Raw genomic sequence first — 24,008 nt, 5'->3', positions numbered from 1 at the left:
ACGTGGCGGAAAAGGACGGGTCAGGAGGACACCAGAAGATAGTGGAGGACACGCAGAAGGACGACAGGGAGACGTGGACCTTCTCTTCAGTGCTTTTAATGTGCCAACGTACAAAGAGATAAATGCTGATTACTGACATCTCTACAATGGCATCTAAAACATGCCAACACACATGCACACGCTGCCAAATATCTCCTCTGTCACTCTCACACACACACTTCCTAAATCCCTATGCACATCATTAGACAGTATTTCTCTCCAGCCTACTGGGAGATGCTTACGTGTGTTTGCGAGGCCGCTAACTATTCATCAGTTGATTAATAACCAAACAAATGCTAATAACGGGGGAGTTAGACCTGGGCCAGACCACGGCATGCGGGGAGGAGGCCGGGATCAGTACCAGTATCTGTTTTTAAGAACGTCACGTATTCGAAACGGTGCATTTTTGTCTCGACGCAAACACAAATAATCGTATTTACCCCCCCCAAAAAAACAACAAAAAAACACTTTGAAGTGCTTCATTAAGACTCAAAGCATGTAGGTCATTTTTTTTTTTTCTCGCAAAAGCGGCGCTGACATTTTTTTTTTTTTGGTTTCGCCGCTCAGAATCAAAGACTTGAAATTTCCGAGTTGATGTGACACCGATTTTTTTGGCGGGGAGGGGGCAATTAAGGAGAAGCCGGGGAAGAAACTTCGGTCCAGTTCGGTTCCCCAAAGGTAGCGGAGCGTTCGTTATATTGACATTTTTAACAGCAGATAAAGACAAGAGCAGCTTTGCTAATCCATTAGGCCTCGATCGGCCGCAACCAAATCCAAAGTTATCGCCTCAAATCTAGTATGCTACGTCGCTTTATATCACATCTACAACTAATTTGATGATACTTTGAATGCACCGGCGTATGTTCTGGCCCAGGCCCTCCTACCGTGTGTGCCTAAGGCTGATCTACACCACTGAAAGCACAAGAACGCTTCTATCCGGCAAAACACACCCTCACGAACACAGTGACCGCGGAAATATGCTGCGGAGGCCATTGTCAAAATCCCACCATTTGGATTTTGGGTTCGGCACAAGACAAACCGCTCAGTGTGAGGCTGCGACGAGAATGCCCGATTCGACTGCAATCATGGAGTTCCTTTGGGATGTGAGTGGAAAAATAAGCAGTGGTTCACTTGTTGAGGGTCTGCAGTTTCTGGTGAGGCGGACGGAGGGATTGGGATTCAACAGTGACGGGGCTCCCTGGAAAGATCCTTCCCTTTTATATTATAGGCAATTTACAAGGTCAAGAGATCGTTGACCTTCAGCCACGGTTCGGCCGAAATGCTGATGTTCCGCTGCGAGCCCCGGGGACCTCTCTGCTGAAGAAGCCAGAAGAGCTCTGACCTTTTCTACTGTTTTGCTGTCCATTAAATTGTGAGAAAACAGCCGACCAGTAAGCGGTGTTGTGTTTTTTTTTTGGTTACGAAACCCCGTGAGCCGATCACCGGATGCCCGTTCAGCTCCGGACGGCCATCGGATATGCAAAATAACCGGTCACTGACGCTCGCAAGCGGCCGCAACGATCGTCAGAGCGCCTGCGTTGTCTCGGCATGCCGGTTTAATGCCGGTTTGATCCAAAATATCAGACGGTGAATTCTTGTCTTACATTCAGTCGGACCCCGAAAAGGACGGTGTGGGTAGAGAATGATTATGGGGGTCAAGGGGAGCCACACACACACACACACATGGGAACACACACCCATGGAAAGCAGTAGAAATGACATTCAGCATCGACATCCATCTACACGTACGGAGGGCGGAGCTGGTTAGCAGCTCCATCAAAATATCTAAATCGGCCGATCGGTGGGACGCCAATATGACGGCTCAGGATACTTTAAGCTGGGGGGCGATATTTACGTCGGATTTGATCATCAAGTTTTATCGGGCAATGGTATTTAGCGCTCGCGTGCCACAACAGCCAGCATTTCCATTTGCTTTTCTTGCACTAACAGACACGTGCCGGGTGTGTTTTCCACCAATGTCCCCACACACACACATCAAAATCCACAAACACCGGCTCATATCTGACACTGAGAGTCCACAAGGATTCGGCGGATTTTTTTTGGGGGGGGGGCCGTATTTCGACCCCGATTGGCCACGTTGACATTCCTCTGCAGGTCAAAAAGAATCCGGTCTCCTCACCGCTTTGCTTTGGCTTCATGGATCTGGAGCTGATGAGGGATGAAGGACTCACCTGCTCGGCAGACGTCTCTGATAAAGACAAGGAATCACCTAAATATATCTATTCATTATCAAAAACAAGGATAGTTAATAATCCTGTGAGAAACCAAAATGTGATTGATGCTAAATATAGAATTTTTTTTTAAAAGAAAGAACAATTTTATACATTTTAATCAATTAAAATAGACATTATTAGATGTTCGCTGTAATAAATAGATATTTTCAAGCGGGAGCAGAGACAGGTGATCCTGCTCGGGTTATTATACAAAGCGAGCTTCATCGGGACGACATGCGCGTCCACGACACCGCAGGGGAGGGGCCGGCGGCGGGAGGTGGGCGAGGTTGGTTTTTGCCAGACCGCTCTCGTCTCGCACCTCCGACCGCGGCTAATCAATGGTGACGGCTGCGTGTTGGTTGCCGTGGCAACAGACAAGTGGGTCGATAACAGAATATTGAACCGGGAGTCTTTTCATTTTGTCTTCCTCCACATCCTTCATGGAAGTTGGATACACAATACACCGCCAGTCCTTCTGTGTAGAGTGTGTGTGTGTGTGTGTGTGTGTGTGTAGAAATTAGGTTCCTCAAACCGTTGCCTCCACCATCTCACCTTGCCCCCCCCCCCCAACACGGATGCGGCACCATCAGGGTTGCATGTTGCAGAGTACCACATGCCCGGTTGTCGGTTCAAATCCAGCGAAGAGTGCTAATACAACCCCCCGCCCCCAACCTGCAAGCAGAACCCCACCTTTCCAGCCAGATACCTCAGTTGGAGCACAAGAGGGGGGTCTCCAGCCCGACTCTGAGCTAGTAGTAGTCCTCGTAGTTCTTGGGGTTGAGGCAGTAGAGGATGCCCCCACCGAAAGAGAAGATGGTCCCCCCCCAGGCCAGGCCGTAGCCCCAGTTGAACTCGTGGTAGATCTTCAGGTTGATGCTTTCGATGAACTTGATGGGGTAGAGGACCAGGCTGCAGGCCTGCAGAACAACTGCAACACACAATCAGATCGGAGAATGTCTTATTCACACACACACACACGTTTGGGTGTGGTAGAAGATAAGCCATTAATCATGTGACGGAAGAATGTGAAGGCAGGAAATACTCCTGAGCGGAAGAACGAATGCACAATGGCATATCTTATTGAGCCCATGCATTCTAACAGGTGCGGGAGGTTTGCTGGCGGGAGCGTAGAGAGCAGAGGAAATGAGGAGACCGACGGAGCAGAACCGAAGGAGGCCGGACGGCAAACGCGCCGGAGCTGGATCTCCTGGTAATAGCTCTGCTGATAATGTCGTTTTCTCTGGTTTTACCAGCCAGACGCAGAGCTGAAAGCAACAGGAGGGCTGAAAACCAGTCATGTACATTGTTTTTGACATAGTAGCGCAGTGTTGCGGGGGGTTGCAACCTCCTCCTCCCCCTCACAGCGAGAAGGTACCCGGTCGGGTTCCCACAGGGGGTCTTTTTGTGTGGAGTCTCCATGTTCTCCCCCCGTGTCTGCATTGGGTTCCTCAGGGTTCTCCGAGTTCCTCCCTCAGTCCAAAAACATGCAGGAGGTTCATTATCCAAATGTGTGAATGAGTTGCACATCTATATGACTTTCCCGTGACAGAGCGAATGGTTGTACATGTCTAAATGACAAGTGAAAGAGAGGGTGAATGGTTGTATGTCTCTACGTGATGTTAAAAGGAGAAGGTTATCGGTTGTACGTCTCTAGACGGCATGTGAATGGCAGGGTGAACTGCTGTATGTGTCTTTATAACATGTGAAAGAGTGAATGGTTGTATGTCTATTTATGACATGGGAATGAGTGATTGGTTGGACCTCTATATGACTTGTACATGGGGTGTGAATTATAGGGTTAATTATTGTGTCTTCAAATGTTGTGTGACTGAGTGAATGGTTGTAAACGAGAGAGTGAACGGTCGTACGTTTCGCCCAATCACGGCCGGGATAGGCTCCGGCCCCCGATGTGACCGTGACGTCAGACTACCTGGTGCAGAGGATGAATGAATGAATATTACATGGCAATGAATACGAGGACCGTTTTTTCCAAAGGCTATGAATCATTGATGAACAGACGTGATTTTAAATTTGATGTACTCTGATGCAAGATTGATCGGTTAATATAAATCATATTCTTTCTTATTTAAGCGTTTGTTTTGTTCGCCGGCAGCGTTGGCGAGACGGCCCTTCATCCTGCTGCCCGCGAGCCTGTTGCTTCCCGCCGGAGCCACTCGACAGCCAGAGGCTTTGAGATGGGAATTATACAGTCGCTGAACAGCGCGCTCTATCATCGTCATCGGCCACATCTCATCTCATTCCACGGTTCCCGCATTCGATGTCATCCCTCTTCCCACCGTGGAGGCGTGTGGCCGCGCACGCGGCCCCGTCAAATAGTGACGCCGTGACAAAATAGTGATGCGGACTCGTATCTATCACGCACGTATGAAAAGAATCAGCGACGCCCTTTCCTGCATCTTTGACAGAAAGAGGAGCGAAGGGGGGCAGATTAGGAGAATAAAAGATCATTTTAAATATTCAGCTGGGTTTCGTGCAAATGAAGCTGCTTTCAGACGGATAAGTTCTAAGAATCGTCCAACTCAAATCCTGTTCCGGGAAGTAGGCTCGGTTTTTGCACTTGCACCTTAACGCCCATGCACCAAAACAAACCAGAGAAGAAGTGTTTTTATCTTCTCCCTGCGCTGCATCGCCGTGTGAAGAACCCCGTTAGCTGTTAGCTGATTTATTCCGGCCAAAATGTAGATGTTCCTCTACGAGCCCTGGAAACCCCTCTGAGGCGTAACAGGCCGGAAAAGCTCTTCATCGCTCTATTTCTGTCTTATCTGTCCATTTTGTCCCGAGAAAACATCTAACCAGTGACCAGGATAGGTTTTAAAAATGGCTCAGCGGTCCTCAAAAAGCATCAGGTAATGGGCGTGGTTCCTAAGCAACCGTCAGAAGACCCTGCCTCGGAGTAGGAGCTAAGATGGTCCTCGCAGCGGAGGTCCCTGCTACTTCTGTTTCCAGAAGTTTTTGAGTTGCCACTGACGAATAAATACATTTTTTTCTAATTACGGGTAATTTAATGGGAATATAAACAGAGCATCATCCAGTGTGGAAATCAATATTTAGCAAAAACGGGGGTTCCTACATGCGCCGCTCACGTGCCTGTTAATTTGCCATCACCTCCATTTAATGTGAAAAATCAACATAAAATAAAACTCAACCGGGCTGCAAGAACGGCGAGGGGGGATCTGGTGAGACGCAGAAGCAGATCGGGAACCAGGGATGTAAATAGTGAGTCGGGGGGGTAATGGGCCGGGAGAAAGATGCTTCAGAATATGGATAACAAAGAAATCCAAGTAAACCAATTGTTCTTTCTCGAAGGAAATCGAAACAACTTTTTTTTTTTGAGGAGCTCAAGACATCCAGAAGCTTGAGCATCTTTTGGAAAAGCGGTTATTTGTGAAGTGAGTCCTGATGGAGTCGGTCTGTGTGTGATCCACCGCTTACCGTGGGTCCCTGAAAATCTTCTCAACCCACCTCCACTCTTTAAAAAGCTCTATTTATATGGACTCACAAGAAAAGGTTTCTCTTTGTTTCATTAGGACTGCTCTTTCCTTTCCTCGACTGTAACCTGGTAAGTGACATTTACATTTTTTTTTTTACTTTGAGGAATCTAGCGTGTGTGCGAACACTTTGCAAAAACATCTATATTTCCAACTCAGAGTAATCACTTCTTGCACAAATTCTATTCAGGGTTTTTTGTTTTTGTTTTTTTTTTTTTTTAAAGTGACCGATGCCCACTCTAACAGGAAAATAAGCGGCAGCGCTATAAATTAGCTTTTTTTAAGAGCTGATACTATAACTATAAGGGGCAGAGATGAAGATGTTTAGGTTCTCTTTGGGAGTGACCAGAATGGATAGGATCAGGAATGAGTCTATCAAAGGAACAGAACGTGCTAGATGTTTTGGAGAGAGTGAATATATCGGTAGACGGATGCTGGAATTGGAGCTGCAAAGCAGGAGGTCTCGAGGAAGACCAAAGAGAAGATTTATGGACGTAGTGAGAGAGGATAAGAAGGTAGTTGGTGTGAGAGGAGGATACAGAGAATAGGGTTAGATGGAGAAAGTTGATTCGCTGTGGCGACCCCTGAACGGAAAATCCGAAAGGAGAAGAAGATTTAACTATAAGGAGGCAGGAACTTTTCCTCATTCATAAGTGAAGTAGCCAATATATTGCTTTGCTCAACATATAATCTCATCAGACAGCAGCCCGGACAGACATGGCGCGATCAGTCTGCAAGCAAGCCAGACGTAGTGTGATGTAAACGACTCGTTGCTGGTAGGGGGCAGGTTGTCTTCTTCTCTTTACAGTGCGAGACGGGAAAAATGACAAGGTAACTTTGCAATGTATTTTTTGATTCAAAACAAAATAATTTATTGATGAAAAAACATCTACTGACATTGTTGAAACGATTTCTATACGATTTCTATACGATATCTTACTTCTATAAAACCACAAAAATAAATGCAAAAAAAAAAAACAGGCAAAAAGATGGATTTAATGAGCAGAATAGCCACCATTAGCTCCTCTTATGCATGCGACCAATCAATTTTCTAATAAATTGTAATGGCAATTTTTCCCACAATGACAAGATTTTCTCTTTTAACTCAACAATACTTTTAGGGTGTAATTTCATCAATTCTTTTTTCATATTTATTTTTAATATTAATTCATCATTGTATTGTATTTTCAGAGGAACACTTCATTGCATATAAAGATTTTTTATAATTTACCTGTTTACCTCCTTTACACTAAAACAAAGGAAAAATTTGGACTTAGTGTTACTTCTAGGTAATGATTTTACTGGTCCGGCCCCCTTGACATCAAATTAGGCCGTATGCTCCCGGACTAAAATGAGTTTGACACCCCTGATATAGAGACATTCAGCCATTCACTCTCATTCAAACATCTGGACAATATAAGGTCTCCAGTCAATCTGCTTTATTTGTTTGGACGGTGGGAGGAACCCGGAGAACCCTGGGGAACCCTGGGGAACCCCACGCAGACACCGGGAAAAAATGGAGACTCCAAGAAAGAAAAGCCCCCAGTGGGAATCCAACCAGGCACTTTCTAGCTTTGACGCAGCAGCGCTAACCACTGATAATTAATAATGGATAAAAACAATTTCTGCGTGTTTTGCAAATTTCCCTATCAGCGGTAATTACAAAACCATGAGGATGAAGAAAGAACATCCCGTCATATCTGCAGTTTATATATTTTTTTTTTCCTGAATTCATCGTTTTCACCACTGTTTAAATAGAACTGACATTTCACTATTGTCTGAGCTGACGATGACCCGGGCAGCACCAACAGACCAACAACAGATTCACAGATTAGATTTTGATTATTTTCTCCCACTAGAGAAAAACACCTCTTCTAAAGTGGTAAATGTCACAGCCTTGCGCGTGCATATGTGTGTGTGTGTGTGTGTTTTTCCGCAGAACCCCTCCATTGCACCGGTCCAGAGGAGGATTTGAATAAAACTCAGTCTGGACATAATAGGGACATTTCATGGGAAGAGCCAGATGCATCGACCTTCTTCGTTCTATGAAAGTATTCACAGATAATAAGACATACAGATCAGACCGGGCAAAACCACACACTCCATGCAAATGACCACACACACACACACACAAACACATGCACGGCCCACGGGAAACAACATGCAGCTTTACTAAATGAAGCATTTCACACCTAAAAAAAAAAAAAAAGAAATTTTCCAATTAGTCCTGGAGGTGAGAATGGAGGGAAATTTGAAGACTTGACAGGGTGAGAATGTGAACATGTGTGTGTGTGTGTGTGCGTGTGTGTGTATGAGACCTGTCATCGGGATGATCATTTCAATGCACGTCAGTTTCCACTGCGATTAACCTTCGACCTTCCACTTCCTTTGTGTTAACTGGCTAATTAAGACGTCTCTTTGCCAGAGCATCATTAGGGGGTTTTATGTTTTAAAGCATAATGAGTGTATGACCTTTGACCCCTGGATGCCGGTGATGGATTATGATGATTGATTACAGCTCGCCATGTGTGTGTGTGTGCGTGTGTGTGTGTGCGCGCCCGCGTGCACTGACCTGTGGCGAAGAGCATGAAGGCGACAGGAGCGTAGAATCGCCGCCTCGTGCCAATGCACACGGCAACCAGGGCGACTAGGAATGACATCAGCACCAGGGCACCGCCCCCTAGCAACAGGGCTAACGTAGCAACCTGCCAGTCTGGGGAAGAGACGGGAGGAGGTGGAGGAGAGAAGAAGGATGAGGGGATAAACGACAAGCGGGGGATGAAAGTGGGCGGAGAGAGCGGGTCTGCAGAGCAGCAACAGGCACTCAAAGCAATGTCTCCAAGAACCAAGGCAACATTCATCAATACCACACGGTAAAAAGCGGGGATAAAGATAGGAGGTTGGAGACAAAGGTCTGGAGGGAAATATGGCGCCACAGAAGATCTATTACAGGATTTGACGTTTCACGTCACTGGTTTCACCCCGGCGACGCTAAGCTGGAGGAGAAGGGGAGGCGAGGAGAGACGGAGGTGATGGAGGACAGCCCGGAGGTGGTCTTGAGCCGAAGTCCGTAACGATTATCCTGCACTCGGGGTCGGGTGGGGCGGAGCCTATCCCAGCCTCGCTCTATCCCATTATGTGTCCATCACAGGGATACATACAGACCATTCACGCTGTCATATAAGAGACATACAATTCAGCATACCATTCACTCACTCATTCATTCCTACATCATGTAGAAACATACGACCATCCACCCTCTCATTCACACGTCCCGGCAATTCAGACCCTGATGACCCTCCTGCATTTGTTTGACATGAGGACAACAGAAAACCCTGCTGTGTGAAACTAGCCAGGACGTTCTGGCTGTGAGGCAGAGGATCTAACCGCTACACCGCCGTCAGCGTTGGACAATTTGGATTAAGCGAATCAAGATTGTTGCCGGTATCTGTCAGGAGGACAACCGCATCCGCCACTGAGAAACGTAAAAAAAACAGGAAACAATAAGCAGAGGTGACGCCCCTGATGACCTGTCGGCAGCTCCACGTGGAAAACCTCCCCCGTTTACTCGGGATTTATAAAAGATATCCTGCGCTGCTGTGGGATAATCGATAAGAAGAGTTAGAAACCTGAAATCAATCCTGGCAGCGGAGGACGGCACGTCAGGGACGGACGGGATTTCTGAACGAAAGTCTGGAGGGCTGATAAAAATCAAGATTTTTTCTTCAGCCAACTTTCAACCGGAAATATAAAAATGATTTTTTTCATTGACATAGAGTGAAGTCAGGTTGGATCTGAAATGTTTTTGCAGCTCCGAGAACCTTTTTAGGAAAAACGCCATTTCTTGGTGCATTCAGACAGCGGAGGAACCGTGGACCTTCACGCTGGATCTTGCAGGATCTGCTAGGCGATTGGTGAACACACCTGGTACCTGATTCTTCTTTTGGACTGCGAAGCTATTTTTAAAACCTATCCTGGTCACTGGTTAGATGTTTCTTTGGGACGAAATGGACGAGAGCAGGCCGGAATAAATGCGGTATTAGTTAACGGGATGGGATTAATGAAGCGTGGATATAGGAAAGATTGGAGCAGAGAGCGGATAAATAAAAAGGACAGGAGAAGCTACTAAAAGGTATAGGGAAAGAATAAAAGTGAAAATCTAGAAAAAAATTTGAAAAGGGGTGGACCGGAGGACGAAACAAAGGAAAGGACAAAGGTGGCGGGAAAGAGAGGTGGAATAAATCGGGTGAGAGAGAAAAGGGGATGAAAAGATGATGTGGGAAACAAAGAAAGATGGCTTGGAAAACAAATAAAGGAAACGCACGGAAGCAGGCAGAGGGAAGGAATGATGGAGGGAAGGCAACAAAGTCAATGAGGTGTGGACGAATAAAGAGCCAAGGAGCAGGGAAGGGAGGGAGGGATGGATGAATAAAGAGGTGGAGGAGGATGGATGGATGGCGTCAGGGGAACGGGTGTGAAAGGGTAGAAATGAAAGGAGTGATGAGGGTGGAGGCGACGGAGAAGGAAAACGGGGGGAGGAGGAAGAATTGAGTTTAGAGAACGGAGGGATGAAGGGAGGAACCACAATGACAGGTTAAAGTAAGATGGACAGAGCGGGCGGAGGAGAAGACGGAGGAAGGAGGCGGGTGACGGGGGAAAACGAGAGACGGGCGTAATGTTACAAGGACGGAGAGAGGGCGGCCGGAAAGAAAATACCAGGAGGAGGAGGAGGAAGAGGAGGAGGAGGGACGGGGGATGGAGGGAGGAAGGATGGAGGTGAAGAGCGGAGCAGCACTGAGTGAAAGTAATGAAGAGAGAGAGCACTTAGTTTACCTGAGCTGACAAAAAGCCTCAGCTAAAAAGCTTTGCTGGCCCGCGTTTATATATAGGGGTGCTACTGTTGATGCACACATGCACACGTACACTTACACACACACGCACACAGAAAAAGCCTTTAAATGCGATGTGACGGAGCACAAATATCCCGAAGCTGAAAACACGTCGAGCTCGGAGAACAGCGAGAGCCGATCGCAGAGGGCGGAGGCAGAGGTGATGTTTCTGGATACTCCAGAAACACCTTCAGATCGCATTCATGATTGATTGACAGCTCAGCTTCTGAGTTTCTTCTCAAGACAGGCGTTCTCGCCAAAGATGAAGCAGACATGTATGAACATGAAGGTTCTTGAGGAGATGCATGGCTTGATTTGATTGTTCTGACCGAAAACGGTCAGAACAGCAGGGTTGCCGCCATCATTCGCCGTGAGCTGAAAACACCTCTTCACCAAGCACGACCCCACTAATCGCACCGAGCCCCCAACCCCCCCTCCAGAAAAAAAAAAAGGAAATAAATGTATGTATGTACCGTAATTTCCAGACTATTGAGTGCACCTCAATATAAGCCGCAACGGTTAGCCGATCGCTATCTTGGGCGTCCTCCTGCGCACTAAAATCGTCAGTCGTCTTCTTCGGTGTCGGAGTTGAACGGACTCAGAATTTCCCGATCATTTCATCGGTCCGATGTGACGATGATAAATGTTTTAGCAGCGTGCCGCTTGTTAGCTCCCGTCCAAAAAAATCCATGTATTAGCCGTATCGTTGTTTAAGTGAAAAAAGTCGCGGCTTATCCTCCGGAAATTATGGTACATGGTTTTGAGATGGCTATTTGAGTTGTCACTTCTGACTTCAGACTACTGGTGCTTCGGATTTTCGGCGACTGAATAGCACTTTCTGTAAGTCGCTTTGGATAAAAGCGTCTGCCAAATAGCTGTAATGTAATGTAATTGTTTTCACTGCAGGAACTTTTTGCATTTCCGAGAAACTTTTTCGGAAAGAAACCCTTTCTTGCTGCATTTAGACAGCAGAGGAACCAGGGACCATGGACCTCAGCTCCAAGAACCATCTCAGCTTCTACTCCGAGGCAGGGTTCTGATGATCGATGGAACTCATAAGCCAAGCCCATTGCTTCGTACTTCCTGTGGAGTACCATCTTTAGACCATGGTGGTCACTGGTCAGATGTTTTCTTGGGAAAAGAAAAGAAAGAAGATGCCAGAAATGGCAGTTAATGGGGTTCTTCGCACGGCAAAGTAGCGCAAGGAGAAGATAAAAACTCTTCCACCATCTGATAGTCCATTGTCATTCCATGAATGCTACGGCAGAGTCCGCCTCCATGTTGTCCGTGCTATCTTCCTCTTCTTCCGTGATTTGTTTTGGAGTGTGGAGCTGAAGGTGCACGTCACTCCAGCCCCCACCGCGGTCCCTCACCGCCTGTGGGGAATGCTAAGCTAAAAGGTTCGCCCGGAGTAGCTTACTTGCCGGGACCAAATTCCAACTGGACACTTCTCTGAGGCCAGTTTGTGTCAAAGCTGCCCATCTCATGGAAGCAGAGTCTGCATCCTTTTCTTCACACAGTCACATATTATCTATTTTTCCAGCAGGAGGCTGCAGCGGCAGATCAATAGCGCATCATCTATTCATGGGCATAATCAGGTTCAGGTTCTGCTCTCTGAGCAGCCGGTCCAACGGAGCGAGAAAACAGAAGGAAAGAGACGAACCCCTTTCTGACATTTCCCCTCCATCTGTCTGCAACCTCCCGCTCGCTGCAGGAGCTGCAGCTGCTGAGCCAAAAGCAGCCGCCCACCATCCTGGAAGACAGAAGGTTGCTTTTTAAAAAAAAGGCAAGTGGGAGAGATGGAGAAACATGTGCCGGCAGATTGGAAAGTATCAGGAAAGGTGGAGAAGAAGCCGGTTGGAGGCACAAAGGAGAGAACAGGAGGCAGAGGTGGAAGCAGCAGAGATGAAGATGGTTGAAGTGAGGAGGATGGAGAGGATCGGGTCGGAGTCCGTCAGAGGAACAGCACATGGGAGATGTTCTGGGGATAAAGTCACGCTGAGATGGTTTGGACATGGTAAGAAGATCTGTGGTCGGAGAGGGTCTTGTGCGAGAGAAGAGGGTTCGATTGAGGAAGATGATTGGCTGTGGAGACCTGTGAAAGGAGCAGCCAAAAGAAGAGGAAGCAGAAGAAGTGAGTGCCATGATCTGCAGATGCTCTGCAGAGCGACTCAGGTGTTTGTTTGTTCGTTTTGAAGGATTTTCTCTCAAAGATGTCGATGTCATGCAATCACCCACGGCGAGACGTGCCGTGACCTGAGCGCGACTAGAAATTTCTCCACAACAAAGAGCGGATGAGGAGATGGATAATGTGGAGAAAGATAAGGAGCGATGATAGATCTTCAGCTGGAGGCAGAGAGTGCTGTGCAAAAAGTGGGATACCATAGTAAGCGACAAAAACAAACACCTCACTGGAGCAAGTAGGTTTCACCCATTCATATCAAAGGTTCATATAAGGAGGATGCCAATCAGAACGCATGTTCTTGAGCCGCCACGATTCCCTGGTGATTACGGGCAACACAAATACGTGTGATACACACAGGACACAAACATATATATATATATATGTGTTTGCTCAGTACCACCAGCTGATATAAAACCACAATTTCATTCATTCATTCATTCATTCATTTATTCAACCCTGGACTTTCTGGCTGTGGGGGGGTGCTAACCACTGCACCCATATATATATATATGTGTGTGTGTGTGTGTATATGTATATATATATGGGTGCAGTGGTTAGCACCCCCTCACAGCCAGAAAGTCCAGGGTTGAATAAATGAATGAATGAATGAATGAATGAAATTGTGGTTTTATATCAGCGGGTGGTACTGAGATAAAAACATTAAAAGAATGTTAAAGATTTTTTTTTTTCTCAGAAGTATTTAATTCATGTGATCATTTAAGAGGTTAATCGTAACATGGCAAACCGCAATGGATCCTCACAATCTCTATAACTAGATTGTAACTAACATTAACACACACACACACACACACAAACGAAGTGAAATGCCGGTGTAATCAATAATGTATTCACAATCAGCAATATTAAAATGTTTAAATAAGCCCTACATGAATAATTAGTGAGACGTGCCTTGAAGCAAATACATAGAACTCACCTCCTGCTTTCCATGCCCTTGAATACATCTGAATAATTCATGCTCCTATTTGAGTTTACAGCCTTTTGTTGTTGGATTCTCTGTTATTAAATGCGGCACCACGCAGCCGTTTAACGCGTTAGCGGTTGACCGGCGTGGAGCAGTGACTGAAGGGAAGAAGAGAGCAAAGAGCCAGTTTATGAAAAGAAATGGGGATTACTTTGATGCTTCTGTGTCCCATTTATCGCTTTTAATCTAATTCAGTTTGCCAGATTGCATTCACCCTTTCACAAAGAGCTGCTGGTCGAAGGTCGCATTTTCTATTTTCTCCGAATCCTATTGGTCGACTCACAGACACACGATTGCTTCCAACTTCAAGCATCGGACTAAGGTTGCGGCCAATCTGCAGGCAACATCACAAAACCTGCTCCGCAAACGGAAAGTGCTTGTATTTTTTTTTAGTTCAATTATTCCCAGACACTTTCTGGTTTGATCACTAAAAAGATACGGAGCAGATTGGGTGACGGTCTAACGGACCAGTGCCGGGATCAGCCGGTGGAGGTTCCCGTCCCGGTGACTGGCTGCACGCAGGCTGGTTAATCCGAGCAGCAGCTCAGAAGAATCGACTCACTAAGTTGTGCCACTCACGGCACCTTCTGACAGGGAGGAGCGCTGGAACTACTGTCGGTGCATCAAACTCTCACTAACACACACATTTCTTTCTTCGCGCTCATCTTCTGGAGGAATAACCGCAGCTGAAAGCAGAAAACTTGAACAATTTTGGTTTTAATGTTTCATTATCATTGAAATACTATTGAGTCACTTATTGATGAATAACGTCATTTAGCAGCGACCCAATTTGAGGCCTGCTGATGAAAGTATTGCGGTATTCATGATATATTCTCTTTATTACAGACTGGATGTTTCTGAATTACATTAATGCCCATTCATTCATTCATTATCCTATACTCAGGGTCACAGAGGGTTGTGGTCTAACCTAACTGTCACTGGGCAAGAAGATGAATTCATTCCTTCATTCTCTGGTCACATCGAGCCGTACAACCATTCACATTTCTGGACATTTCAGGGTCTCCAGTGAACCCCCTGTATGTCTTTGGACAGTGGGAGGGACTCTGAGGAACCCAACGCAGACAACACATGTGGAAATCATGAATAATCATATTCCTAACAATTGCATCTTTTGCCGCCATGTGAAAGCCCAAGCAAAGCTTTTCTTTCTTTTTGCTGGCAAAACTTGGTTGGACGCTCGGAGGAAATCCAATCAGCGAGAAACAAGTCGGCAGTAACGTTACTTTTCCTCAAAGAAGTCCATTTTCGGCCTTCTTCAGATGCTTAGACCCCTTCTGCTGGTGTCAGCACTTCCCTCCCGGCCCAGAGGGCCAATCAACCCTCAGAGGTGTCGACTCTCACCCTGTCCACTCACTTCACACCCCGGTGCCTTTTTGAGGTCACATGGAAACAAAGCCGTCAGCACCGCCTTGTCCATGAAGGGCAGAGAAGCAATCTTCTCTCCTACCCCTGCTTTGGCTCGAAAGCCTGTCCGTGATGACCGAACGTGAGACGCCAGAAGGCAGCAAGGCGCCTCAAAGTTCTCCAATTACGTCGTCTAAAGGCCCGAGTTTCGGTCGAAGTCGCGATGTGAGAGACAAATTGGGGGAACCTGCACCCAGAGCTGCAGTATGAAGGTCGCGACTTCAATTTCCCTGCCTCCCATTGGTCCGAGCGTGGATTCACAGATCCCGACGCCTTGCAGCTTCAACACCAAACCGCAACCGGGAGAAGGTTCCTCACTGTCAACAGACGAAGGCTTCTATCGCTGTAAGTCTGGAGCGCAAGACGCTGATTCCCACTTGTTGTTACCAATAGCTGGCATTGCCACGGCAACCAGTAAGACACGTTTACGCCTTCACTTCACATGATCACGGTAAAGAACACTAGCTGCTCTGGTGTGCTATGTATATATTTATACTTATATTTATATATACTTATTTTTTTATACATTTAGAGATGTTGGCGCTGCGACTCCTTGTGCCCCCCTATTGGCCCACAGGGACAAATAAACATTTCTGATTCCGATATATCATGGGTTACAACCAACTGTTGAACTCTCGAATCTAAACTTTTCACACATGACTCGCACAAACAGCAGATTTGCCCGCAGGACGCCGTGAGTCCACCATTCCTTCCCACAGAGTGAATTATATCCTGCCGGAATGTGAGCCTTTACCATGTGACAGGATAACGACTCACCGTCACGCTGACTTTGGGCTACTTTGTGCGAAACTCCACACACACACACACACACACACACACACACACACAATCCCGCCTGCGACACAGGGGCCAGGGTGTTGCGCGGTAAACTCCGGAGGCTGTCGACGTTCGGGTTCTCGGCGACCGTACGGCACTTAAATCCAATCAAAGAGCAGTTTAAAAACCGCAGTAAAGGAGCCACGCTCGAAAAAGTGTCCCCCAGCTACAAATGAACAACACGGTCAGGAGGGAACGCAAACACTTTAAAGTTGTTTTTTTTTTTTTTTATGAAAGCAATAATCCGTTTATTTCGTTTTATTGCCAGTTTTTTGGGGTTCCTCACAGTTTTGGGCTCCTAAAATCCAACATGTTATGCTTTCTGATGAATGTTTCATTCGCATCCAAAAAAAAAATGGATTATTGGTGTTTGGTTTGAGCGTGTGTGTGGGTGTGTGTCTACGTGTGTTTGTTTGTGTGTGTGTGTGTGGGGGGGGGGGGGGGGGGGATTAGGGGAAGCTGCAGGTCTGTGGTTATTCCCATGTCTCCCTGCCACAGAGCTGAATGCCACATCATTTCCCATTCCTCGTTCAGCGGCTGCAAATAGAACGGGCGTCTCTGGGGTCTCGGCTCAGTCGGAGCAGAGATGAAGTCCGGGGGAGGAAGAGGAGGAGAGGGAGGAAAGAGGGAGAGATGACCCTGGAGAAAATGGATAAAAGAGAGGAGAGCGGTGAAAACACCAAGAGAGAATGATGGGGCATTGGAAATGAACCAGGGGAACCAGACAGAGGAGAGAAAAAAAAAAATTGGGGACAAACGGGAGAAAAAGGGGGATGGAAGTGGGACTGATAAGTGCGAAAACAGCGCTGATGGGAAAAAAAAGTGTGGAGTTATAGGATCAGACAGGTGGATACACTCAGAGAGGGACAAGGACGTGGGGGGGGGGGGTCAGTGATGACTGATCTCAGAATTGAGACGACAAAAAGGAGGAGAGCTAGGGAGCGTCACCGCGGTGTTACCTACTGGAGGGTTTGCACGTTTCTGGGGTTTATTGTTCAAACACACACACGGAGAAGAAAAGATGTTATGCTCGCGTCAGTGTCTGTGAGGAGCTTGCTTTGAAATCATCTCTCAAGGTCAGGTCAAGGATACGCCAGCCGCCAACAGCAGCGTAACCGCTGGGTGTGCTTTTTTTTTTTTTTTCTAGATGGATCTCTTGACCTGTTCTGGCAGGAGAGCAGATATCAGAAGTTTGCTCCCTGCCTTTCTGAGATTCAGTGAGAATAGGAGCGCGGCGGTTAGAGCATCAGCCTCACAGCCAGACGGTCTCTGGTTTGATTCCCACTGGGAGCCTTCCTGTGTGGAGTCTCCTTGTTCCCCAAGTTCCTCCCACCGTCCAAAAACATGCAGGAGGTGCACAGGAGACCATACATTGTCCAGACGTGTGAATGAGAGTGAATATTTGTCTCGATATGATGTATGAACAAGTGGGTGAATGGATGATTGTCGATATGATATACGAACAAGTGAGTCTCTAAGTCATAGGTGTCAAACTCTGGCCCGCGGGCCAAATTTGGCTCACACTGTAATTATATTTGGCCCGCAAAGCCATTCCAAATGACTATTAGAGCTGGTCCGCCGGGATAGTCTACAGTGCATGTACCGCTAATTCTACAAATCCTAGAATTTTCTGCTGGTGTTTTGGCAATAAAATCACAACAGGACCAATAAATGCCCTCTCCTCTGTTGACAGTAGTCATAGCGACCTTATGCTAATACTGGCACCCTGCTACTAAGGCAGAAAACAGGATTTTGTATGTGCACAATATTAAGTTATATATTGTATAGGATTAAGCTATGCTTGTTCCATACTTGTTTTTATGCAAAACTTGTTTGGGTTCATTGTTATAGCTGGAGGAAGATTTTTTTCAATAAATACCAATGTTGGCCCACAACTTTGTCCCAGTTTTGAATTTTGGCCCACTGTGTAGTTGAGTTTGGCACCTCTGCTCTATGTCATGGGTGAATGAGTGGTTGTATGATTGTATATAAAGTGCATGAGAAAGTGAATGGTTGTATTTCTCTGTATGGCGTCTGAATGAGCGGGTGAATTCTTGTCCCTAAATGTTGCCCTGTGATAGATCAGTCCGGGGTGAACCGCCTCTCGCCAATCATAGCTGGGATAGGCTCCAGCTCCCCTATGACCCTGAGTGCAGGATAAGCAGTGTAGCTAATGAATGAACGAATGAAATAATTGAAAAGAGCAGTACAGTTGAAAGGGTGGTGAAGGGAAGGAAAGGGGAGGAATAAATTCCAGCAAGTGCTTTTGGCAAAAGCAGCATTAAGACAGAATCTGAAAAGTGCTCAGGGGACGGCTCCTTTAACTGGACCCCCCCCCACACACACACGTACACACTGATATCCACACGGAGAACAGGGAGGTTCTAAATAAGCTCCTGTTTCACAGTTCAAAAGCTTGCTGCGCTCATACGCTACTAAGGACAAAAAAAAAAAAAAAAAGCTGGATGTTTATAATTTCATCCGTTCGGCTGGCGTGGATTGAAACACCTTCCCACTGGGGATTTGGTAAAAATAGACTGATCTGACATGAGAAGCATCTGAATAAAACTTCAAATGCTGCTCAGTTTCACATCATTTTGACTTCCTGAGAGAAAGTGACCAAAAAAAAAATAAAAAAATCTAAGATGGATCTCAACGATATGACACTGTAGTAAAAGAACGTAGCAGATTTGCACTTCAAACATGAGATGCTTGCTATCTGCGGGGAGTCGGAGAGACCGTGATCACAATTCACCACACACCTTAAAAAAAAAAGAGGCAAAGTGCTTTTTGCAACTGGGCGGACATTGAACACATCACGGCGAGAATGACTTTCCCGAATATCGAGAGATGAGAGAAAACGATGGCACTATTTTTAATATGCTTCCTCTTGGTTGCCCCGCCGCCAATGCTCCGTTTTTCTTTCCGCAGGCTTCCAGAAAACAGAAACGAAATAAATTCAGGGTTCAGAAGGAAATTTCTGCGCTCCGAACAATTGGGATCCTGTTTTGGTGTCCGACGGAGGCCACGAGCAATCACACAAGTCTCTTCCTTAAAAAGGAAGCTTTTATCGCCACAGGTGCCAAATACTGTCTGTCAAAGCGGATCTTCCACTCTATTTTATGTACATTAGGAGTCAGTGTCCTAAAAATACAATTGTCTTGAACAGAGAGAAAACAAATAGCTAGTAAACTTGAAGGATTTCTTTTTTCTGTCAATATAATCTAGTTGCAGGAGAGGGTGAATGGATGTATGTCGATATGACATGAATGACAGAGTGAATGGTGGTATGTCTCTATCTGTGTCCCGCCGATCAACCTGCCCGGACTTTCGTCCAATCATAGGTAGGATGGCTCCGGTCCAATCGCAACTCTGAGTCCAGAATAAGTGGTAAGTAATGAATGAATGGACAACAAATTATTGAAAAAAAAACAATACACGTTTACAAGCCGCGTTTACAAACCCTAGTCTTGCCCACTGCTCATTAAAAGGACCCTCCATTCATTCATCTAAGCGTCGCCAATAAACCGGCACAGGACTTCTGCCTCACGTCAACGCTCATCTCTGCCTCCCCCGGATGTCATCCTTTCACTTTTTATTTCCTAATAAGAGGCGTAAACCCCCCTCCCGCACCCCCCTCGTCTGACATGTGCGTGGGCCCCTGCGTACCAGTGCAACAGTATTTGCATAACAAGCCGCATCCGCGAGGACCAAGACGCTCGGCGTAATCCCACGCTATCGCTTCATCTTGAATACGCAAAACGGGATTCTTCCCCTCCGCTTTTGTTTTCTCAGTCTCAGTCCAATTAGCTGCAGACTGCCACGGTGCGTCTCCCCGCTCTGATCCTGCGTGTTTGCGGGGCGACCGCCTCCGCAGGCGCTGCTGCTGCCGGCGCGCCGCTTGAAACATTGGGACTTTCCCCGCTCAAAGGGCTTCCTCCAGACAGACGTCAATCGGCTACACGAGACGGATATTCATTCGCTCATTAGCTATGTCGCTTATCCCGCAGTCAGGGTCAAAGGGTAAGGGAGGGGGAACCCATCCCAGCTGTGATTGGGCGAGAGGCACGTCGACAATGACGCACAGAGACAAACAACAACCATTCGCCCTCTCAGAGTGAATGAATTCAAACAAAGGGTCACTGAATGGTGAATGTGTGTCCTTATATGGCGTGGATGAGAGGGAGAATGGCTGTATGCCTCTATATGAGGTTCAAATGAATGAGTGAATTATTGTATGACTCAATATACCTTATGAATGAGTGAGTGATGGCCGTACATCACTATATTGTGTGTGAACGAGAGTAAATAGTTGTATGTCTCTAAGAAGTGTGAATGAGAGGGTGAATGTTGTATGTCTCAATGTGAGGTTCAAATGACTGAGTGAATGGTTGTATGTCTCTAAAGACGTGTGACTAAGTGCATGAAAGTTGCATGACTATGAGATGTGTGAACAAAGCAGTGAATGTTGTATGTCTCAATAAGTGAATGGATAGTTATATGTCTCTATACCATGTGTCAATGAATGAATGAATGATTCATCCAGGATGAACCCCACCTTTCAGCCAATCACAGCTGGGATAGACTGCAGCCCTCCTGTAACCCTGAGTGCACGATAAACAGTTTAGACCAGTGGTCCCCAAACTATGGCCCGGGGGCCGGATACGGCCCGTCTCCGCATTTTGCCCAGCCCCCAAACACTACCAGAGTTGTATTATGATTTCATAATCATAATGCAAATAATAATACAAATACAATCATAATGAAATCTACTGGGAAAAAATCCGTTCTACAACCATACTGGTGGTGAAATGTGTTATGTTGGTATCAGTTGGGTTTCAAAGCCTGCTTGTTTGCTGGTTTACACAGTGAATTTGATATGAGAGAGCTGCAAACAGTTGTGTCAATAAAAAAGTTAACATTCTTTTTTGTCTGTGAAAATCTTGAAAAGAGTCATTTGGTTATAATTTATTTCATAAATGGTGTTGTTTATTTCATTCATTTTTTTTTGTTTTTTTTTCCTGACAAGATCCAAGAAAGGGTTAATTTTTGGTTATGTGTGGCTTTCTGGATAACAATAAATGTTTACGTTAAGACACCTCTGCGATCGTTACACTTTTTGTTACAACCTGGCCCGGCCCCCCGTCAGAGAAGGGAAAAGCAATTTGGCCCCTTGCAGGAAAAAGTTTGGGGACCCCTGGTTTAGATAATGAATGAATTACTCAATTAAATGCACGACATTTAGTGAGTTGGCTGTTCATTGAGTCTTCTGATACTGAACACCAACTGTGTAAACGTGAACCTGGAAACCTTTGTCTGGGCGCCGTCCTCCATCGGGCTCCCGGGAGACGCTCCCATTAGCTTACGTGATCATAACAAAGTAAGAAAATTACAACCAGAGTTGCTTTTTGAAATTAATTCGCTTTGTTTTTCTCTCCCAGACACTTCTTCTAATTAATCATCACATCTGGCTGCCAACAGTTGGGGTTGATAATAAGTGCACAACAAAGTTTGCTCAAATAAATTAAGCTATTTGCGGCTCCCCAGCTTGAAAGAGAGTACAACATTGCGGTGTCTCAATTAGATTTACACGTTTAGTGTTGAAGGTAAAATTACCAAATAACAAAAACAATCATTTAAACTTTAAAGATGATGTTCTATCAAGTCTGTTTGTTTACAACCCCCAACCCCAACCAGGGGGTTTTATAGCCTCCATGTGGTTTTATAGCTTCTACATGAGGCCTCAGGTTTGTTCTTGTATTCAATGATACAGAAGCACAGCAGGTTTTGGGAGGGGGAGGATGTCTTCCCCGCTTGTGAAAAGGCGATGGGGAGCGAAAAAGACAAATTTGCCCGTGGCAACCAATGGGGTCGCACGTTATTAGAGGAGGAGAAGCGGACAATAAAAGAAAAAGATGAGCTGATTAACAGAAACTGCCGCTTTGGATCCGAGCGGGGAGCCAGAGCCAGCCGGGGGAGCAGGGTCTGATTCAGAAGATCAATGTGGCCGTTGGTGAGACCAACACACACACACACACACACACACACACACACACACACACACACACACACACCCACACACACACAGACAGACATCCAAGCCCAGACTCCAGACCAGGGCTCCCCTAATTAGACGTCTTGGAGCGGCTGCCTGGTGTGTGTGTGTGAGTTTGTGTGTGTGTCACAGACAAAGAGGAGGGGAAAATAACCACAGAAAGTTCTGGACTCAAAGTGTGTCAGTGTGCGTGTGTGTCAGTGTGTGTCTGTGCCCCTGTGTGTGTGTGTGTGTGTGTGTGTGTCCAGGTCCTGGGAGAGGAGGTGCAGAGATGCAACAACAGAGAAATCAGAGTGTGACATGAAATATTCAGCCGGGCTTCAGAGAGGAGCGGCCAGAAATAGGTCAGCCCAGCATGGTGGCTCCTTACTTGCGCACACACACACACACACACACACACACACACACTGTCTCCTTTAGCGGGTGGCCAGCATGAGTTCCTTTCTTTCTGGTTGAATCCCGGTGGAGGCCCCAAAACAAGACAGTTGAAGAGGACTTTGCTGGTTCTTCTTCTTTTTCTTCTTCTCCTCTCTCTCTCTCCATTGTGTTGACAAATGATTACATTAGTTTCAGGTGAAGCGCAGAGTGCACCTCCTCCATGGGTCTTATTGTTGCTGCATCCTGGTTGTTTTCTGTGTTTCTCCACAGATCTTTTTTTCCAACGCTCACCTGGACCCCCCACCACACCCCAGTCCCATCCAGGGCGCAGAAGATAACGGCCGTCTACTTTTTCCCTTTTTCTTTTCGAAAGTCCACAGATGGAGGAGGAGGAGGCGGCAAACCTGCAGATCCGAGCATCTTTTCCACGGGCTGGATCTCTTCGGAAAGATTTGCCCGTGGGAGAGGGAGTCCTTCGCCACCAAAAGCGGAGCGGCGCTGGCCGGCTCTGGAACCGAAGGAGGTCCGAGGTCCTGCTGGGGTCACAGGTGAACCAGGGGACCGCTGAAGCTCCTCCTGAGGAGATGACTGCCCTTCATCACCCTCATCATCTCTCCTTTGTTCCACCTCCTGCGTGAAACGTGCGCAGGGACAAAGGAGCGCCACACACACACACACACACACACACACACAACTCCACTCACCTGAGCCCAGCGTGCTGCTGCACTGCCAGTTCTCGGTGCTCACCGGCTTCCAGCAGGATTCCCACAGGGACAGGTAGTACTGGTCGTCAGCGGTCACCCACGCAGGACTCATCACGGCGCCCACGTCCAGGCAAAGCGCCAGGAACACGCACACCAGCCCGACCAGCTTCAGAGGCGTCAGCGGGGAGCTGCGCGCAGACTCCTCCGTCTCCGTGACGGCGGAGGACATCGTGGGGATGGAGGTCGAGGTGGAGGAGAGGATGAAGGGGGGAAGGAGGGAAAGGGGGTAGGGGGGGGAAGTCTTGCGTGGGTCGTGTCTCGGGACGCGCGGGTACTTCCTGCGCGTCGGAGCCGGGGAGCTGCGCCTCTGGGCTCCGCCGCCGCCGAGCACCGGAGAGCTGCCTCCGCCGGTAACCGGCCTGACGTCACTGCAAGGAAGGGTGGACCCGACCGGGTACTGAATGTAGAGAGAGAGAGAGAGAGAATTGAGGAGCTTAAATGACAAAGATGCTGGGAGAGACAGAAGAGGAGGTGGGGAGGAAGAGGAGGATGGAGATGGATAGAGGAGGTGGGGGTTGCCTGACGAGCCCCCCCACGTTTTGCTGGTGAAAAAAAAATAAACAGTTGTCTGAATCCATCTCCAGGACCTGCTGCTCCTCCTCCACATTCAGAAACCTGGTTTGCACAGGTGAGCGGCTGCACACCTGCTTCCCATCTCTCATCAGCAAGCCTGGTGGACACCCTGCTTCCCAAGTCTGACCTTGGTCAGCA

The 24,008-nt window shown here is 47.0% G+C and overlaps 1 protein-coding gene across 1 annotated transcript; it reads right to left on the bottom strand.

Moving 5' to 3' along the window:
- Nucleotides 1-85: 85 nt before the first annotated feature.
- Nucleotides 86-23,641, bottom strand: LOC147233265 (transmembrane protein 47-like). The gene is made up of 4 exons (XM_086147901.1): nucleotides 23,238-23,641; nucleotides 8,355-8,495; nucleotides 2,980-3,201; nucleotides 86-2,248 (listed from the first exon to the last, which is right to left on the bottom strand). Exons 1-3 carry the CDS (start codon nucleotides 23,464-23,466, stop codon nucleotides 3,023-3,025), a joined length of 549 nt encoding a protein of 182 aa, XP_086004027.1. The 5' UTR covers nucleotides 23,467-23,641; the 3' UTR covers nucleotides 86-2,248; nucleotides 2,980-3,022.
- Nucleotides 23,642-24,008: the final 367 nt, after the last annotated feature.

Source organism: Fistularia commersonii, chromosome 6, assembly GCF_037954325.1.
Source record: "Fistularia commersonii isolate RoL2024-O1a breed Wild chromosome 6, RoL_Fcom_v1.0, whole genome shotgun sequence".
NCBI lineage: Eukaryota > Metazoa > Chordata > Actinopteri > Syngnathiformes > Fistulariidae > Fistularia > Fistularia commersonii.
Note: the sequence above shows the minus strand (reverse complement) of the source record. Positions and strands in the feature narration are given on the sequence as shown.